The following is a 5,328-nucleotide window of genomic DNA, read 5'->3' on the forward strand; positions in this document are numbered from 1 at the left end:
TAACACAATTCCGTTAAGCCTGTTTTATTTCTGAAGGGCTCCTTTTCTATTCTCTGAATACATTGTAGGTATTCAGCAACTCTCTGTTTAATGCTCATGCACATATATGTATATATGTATAAGGCTCTACATGAACCCTGTAGGTGGAAAACAGCTTGCTCTGTAGTCAATGATCAATGTCAAACATGCATCTGATGAGGTTTCAAGAAAATTAAAAGAAAGCAAGAAAAGAACAGCAAATGCTGATTGAATAGCATTTTACAAAGACGTATTATCAATACAATACAATTTCCTCAAGTATGTACAATCAGTTATAAAGTTCTTGATTCAATGGTTACCAAGGCTTCTTTTCCCCATAAATACAAACTCAAGGAAACCCATTTATAAATTTCTCTGTTGCTATTACTGCACTACATCTTAGATATTCAGATGAACACAGATTTTTAACATGCTGGACTCTCAGGGTGAAAACTGGCCAGTAATTTACCAGAGTTCCATGGAAATTTGGTGAACTCAGACCACTTCCTAGCATTGTTAGAAAGAGGAGGAAAGGAAATAGGGGAGTGAGGAACTAGTTAATGTCCTAGAAAACTCATTTTTTAACCATCTACCAGTATGTTCCCAATCCTCTAAATCAAGACTCTCTTTTCATGGATACCAAGGACATTGTTGTCTAATTACCAGTAATAGTTTTACAAACTGGAATTCAGTTACTTTACATCCAGCTGCTTTCAAGAGACCTTGAAGCTATAATTTATGTTGCACTTCTTTTGATAATGAAGTGCCCATGAAAGGAAAGTAAAAGAGAAATAAAGAAAACCTCTGGGTGAAAAGATCTAAATTAGACATTCCCGTGGTTGTCCCAGTCTATGCCATGGTCATCTGTTTCCTTACCCAAATGAATGAATGTATGTCGGACACGTCCTTCGTTCCCTTCGGAAGGTCAGTCTCTGTTCTGGGGAGTACAGTTCCTTACACAGGGCACCACTTGTCACTATCATCTCAGTGATGGATACGCAAGGATTACTCAAAGCCCAAATACTTGAAAGCGATGAGAGGCACAGAGGGACTACACCAAACTAAATCCCATAAGAAAGGAAAAAGTTAGTGTAGCCCTGAGCTCAGGCTTGTCTCATCTTTTATTGTAGTATCAAGACCTTGGCCATGTAACAAGCTGAGTATAGTATCAAAAGAAATACAGAAAGGAGTTTGTGAACAGGACAGAAAATGATCTCAGTGTCCCCTCCTACTGAATCAGAACATCTTTGCTGTTTTCAGCCTGTGCTGGTTTCAGCACGTAATGTTCCCATTCTGTGCACTTAAGGCTTTTGCCCTTTGTGCACTCCCTATTCTAAAAAGGCCCCTGTGTTCCCACAGGAGTCCCTAGTTAGTTACTATGCAACTGGTTGTTTTGTTTTGCTTATGGTCTCTCAGGGATTCTCCATCTCAGCACTATTGTTTTGGGCCAGATAATTCTTTGTTGTGTGGGGTTGTCTGTAGATTGTAGCGTGTTTAGCAACCTCTACCCACTAGATACCAGTAGTTCCTCACCCCCCTGCCCAAAGTTGTAACAACCATTACTGTCTTCAGATATTGTCAAAGGTCTCCTGGGTAGCAAAGTACCCCTGGTTAAGAACCGTTGTTCTGTCTCTACTTACCTTTCTCCATACACTGGCTCTTCAGCCTTTTCTTGTAGAAGAAATGCACACTTTTCTTTTCTTACTCATAGACATTGAGTGATAGTTTCTGTTGTAATTGTTTCTGTTGTTATTGTTATTTAAACATGATTGAGTAGGTTACTTATGAATATTAGAAATTATGAGATTAAGCACCTAGTATATGTCACTCAAAAGTTCCATTGCTATTGATTTTATCAGGACAGTCTTTAAACCTCAAATACCTATGCCTAGAATGTTTACTTCTTTTTTTCCTCTTAATTTCTGACTTATTTGTGGTCACAACTAAGGCAAGCTGGGGGAAAAGATAGTTGCATGAATTTTTCTCTTTATTTTGCCAGAAATGTTAAGGCTTAACTAATTCCAATGTTTTCATGAAAACTGAATTTTGGAGTTTAGCATCATTGTGGGGATTTCTGTTTGCAATTGTGAGATGTATATTGCTTCTAAATAAGAGAATTATAAACAAAATTAGAGTTTTACTAAAATTGGTTCCTATGGCAAGAGTGTCATCTGATTTTTTGATATTTTCCTCAGTAGATAAGATATATTTTTCTTTCACATTCACTTTTTCCCTGATGTGTGTGTATAAGTGGTTTTGACCTTTTCAAGACAAATTGAATTAGATATTAAAAATAAAATATGATGAAAAGAAAAACAAAGAATAGAAAGAAACCTGCCAGTCACATTACAAAAATTATTAAAATTCAGAAAGCATTTCTGGTCATTAAAAAGGGGTTCTTTGTCCAATTTATTACACAAGGGTGCAATTTTCCCTAGATTAGATATTAAGGTGTTAATACAAGGCTGGGGTATACAATTTTAGTTATATTACAAAATTTTAGAGGTGAAGGAGACCCCCAAACTTTTTAATATAATCATCCTATTTTATGAGTGGAGAAATTGAGGCCTAGGGAAGACAAGTGACCTCCCTGGAATTTCTAACCAATGGTTAGTGACAGAATTCATGTAAGGATATGATTCTCAGAGAGTCAGACACGTGTTCTCTTGGTTACATCTATCAGATAATATAGAACTGTAGAATCTTCTAGAAGATTTAGCACTTATTTTCTAATGAACTAAAAAATAATTCAGGAATGACAGTGGAGATATGTTTAGGGATTACTGTGGCACCAACCATTGGGGGTGCTGGGGAGAGAATATTTTGACTGGAATAAGCTTAATGAAAGCTATGTATGCTGCAATTCAGCGCAACTATTATAAAGCAAGAAAAGCACCATCACTGCCTTCTACCAAGTCTTTAAGACAGATCGACATGGCAGGCTATAAAAGAAACAAGACTTTACCAACACATAGCATTTAATTTTTCCCCACAAAGTATTTCATGCTCTTATTTAAAAAAAATTTTTTTTTATTAAAGAACATACACAATATTGAAAGCTTAGAGTTATTTAAGAATCAGTTATGTCTTCAAACTGCCAGTATGTTTCCAATAACTTTCTTATGTATCTTGAATACTGTATATGTTCAACATGCCTTAAATCTTCCCGTAGCTGGTACAACTTTTCAATGTAAACATAACTAATACTTCCTGGGTTTTCCTCAAGATTTTCCTGGTCTTTTTCCTGTGTCCTTTTTTTGTTTACGGAAGTTGTATCGCTTGGCCATCGCTACAAGATCTTCTGGGATGCTCTGATTTGCTCTTTTCAGAATTTGAATCAATTCATTGGCAATCTCTGAATTATCTTGAGTGATAAGGGAAATTGACGTTCCAGTCTTTCCTGCTCGTCCAGTACGCCCTACTCTGTGGATATATTCTTCAGTGTTTTGTGGGAAATCATAGTTATATACGTGTGTGACATCGTTAACATCAAGGCCTCGGGATGCTAAATCAGTTGTAATTAATATCTTCACTTTTCCACTTTTAAAGTCTTCTAATGCTTCCTCTCGATCACATTGCTCTCTGTCACCATGTAGTGATTGTACAGGGAGGCCTTGGATACCAAAATCACTTGATAAGTCATCAACAACAAGTTTTCGGTTGACAAACACTATGACTTTGTCTTTCGGTGACATATTCTCTAGGAATTCTTGGATAAGAGCTCGTTTTTCTGCTTCTGTGGTAACGATTATATCTTGCTTCACTGTGTTTACAGCAACTGGATCCAGAGTGCCAACATAAACAATCATAGGCTCTTTCAAATAAGACTGTGCAAGTCTACGGACAGAATCTGGCCAAGTCACACTTGTCATAACAGTCTGCCGATCTGGGCGCATATCTAACAAAATTTTCTTAATCTGGTGCTCAAACCCCAGATCTAGCATTTTATCTGCCTCATCTAAGACCAAGTAGGTTATGCTTTGTAGGTCAACAAACTTATTCATTTGCAGGTCATAGAGTCTTCCAGGAGTTGCAACGATGATATCTACATCTTTAGTAATGCCTTGAATTTGTCTTTCTCTCTTTCTACCACCATATATACAAATACTTTTCAGACCTTTATATGAATATTTAGAACATTCAGCTTCCACCTGAAGAGCTAATTCTCTGGTGGGAGTGAGGACTAGCATGCCAGGTCCATTCCTTTGTTCTCTAGATATCGGTTGACCATCAAGATGAATAAACCCAGGCATCAAGTAGGACAATGTTTTGCCTGTGCCATTTTGGGCAACTCCTATAAGATCTACTCCTTTTAAGGCAATGGGCCATGCCTGTGCCTGAACTGGTGTTGGTTTTTGAAAACCCGCCCTTGTTATGCTTTTCATAAGTTCTGTGTACGGACGGAAAGCGTCCTCAAATTCACAAGCTGGATTAGGGATGGGACGCTTCTCACCATCTTTCAAGTCATCACACATTACGTTGTAATTTTCTTTCCTCCACGTGTCTACCAGCTCTTTAGACATGGAGCTTGTAGCTTTGGATTCTATGTAAAAGTCTTTCTTAATTGGTGGTAAATCTGCCCACTTTCTTTTTTCCCACGCCACGGCTTCTGCCTTAATACGATCCCAATCAATCAATGGCGGAGCTTCTCTGACGTTAACTGTGCTTACGTCTCTCCCAACAGGAGGTTGGGACGCAGCATTATCCACATCCAATTCTGAACGGTACCTTTCTTGTCTTTTAATAAGAGTATCTATAGCTGCCTTGGCCTTTGCTTTCATATCTCTGCTGCCAAAAATTTTCACTATTGCTTCGGAACTCCCCCTTATTATCTGTATTTTAGTGTTTGTCGAACGCTGTAGGTCTTTTATTTTTGACCCACCACGACCAATGACTAAGCCAACCAGGTGGTTCTCCAGTCTAAAGCAGAGTGGTGGTTCATGGGAGCCTGCGGCTCTAGACCCCAAACCGCCTGAGGGGCCATTCCAACTGCTGCCTCTGTCACCTCTGCCATCGCAGCTGGCCCCAGGAGCTCCTGGACTACGCTCTGCCCTCTTCCAGTCCGGGACCCGGGACATTGTAGGGGAGATGTAGTGTCGGTGCCAGCTTCTGGCCTACATACGGTTAGGAGATGCGAGAAGGTCAGGTCTGCAGCCTCCCACTCTGCAGGCTTTGAAGTGGCTGTTACCTAAGCAACCAGTGTTTGAGGCTGCAGAGGGGAGGGGCGTTGAATGCCTGACCAATCACGGGGCCAGGACTAGTGTGATGTAAGCAGGCGGCTGTGACGTACATTTAAAGAGGCACTCCCTC

General features: G+C 39.4%; 1 protein-coding gene across 1 annotated transcript; it reads right to left on the bottom strand.

The window, feature by feature from the left end:
- Positions 1-3,239: 3,239 nt before the first annotated feature.
- On the bottom strand, positions 3,240-5,096 carry LOC134367826 (probable ATP-dependent RNA helicase DDX53). The gene is made up of 2 exons (XM_063084516.1): positions 4,136-5,096; positions 3,240-3,976 (listed from the first exon to the last, which is right to left on the bottom strand). Exons 1-2 carry the CDS (start codon positions 5,094-5,096, stop codon positions 3,240-3,242), a joined length of 1,698 nt encoding a protein of 565 aa, XP_062940586.1.
- Positions 5,097-5,328: the final 232 nt, after the last annotated feature.

Source organism: Cynocephalus volans, chromosome X (genome assembly GCF_027409185.1).
Source record: "Cynocephalus volans isolate mCynVol1 chromosome X, mCynVol1.pri, whole genome shotgun sequence".
NCBI classification, from domain to species: Eukaryota; Metazoa; Chordata; class Mammalia; order Dermoptera; family Cynocephalidae; genus Cynocephalus; species Cynocephalus volans.

What these genes read in the sequence shown, in the direction of transcription:
- LOC134367826 (XM_063084516.1), bottom strand. Translation starts at nt 5,096, where the DNA reads ATGTCCCGGGTCCCGGACTGGAAGAGGGCAGAGCGTAGTCCAGGAGCT. An exon ending in TTCTAAATATTCATATAAAG is followed by an intron (nt 3,977 to 4,135) that starts GTCTGAAAAGTA and finishes ACTTGGTCTTAG; the next exon opens with ATGAGGCAGATAAAATGCTA.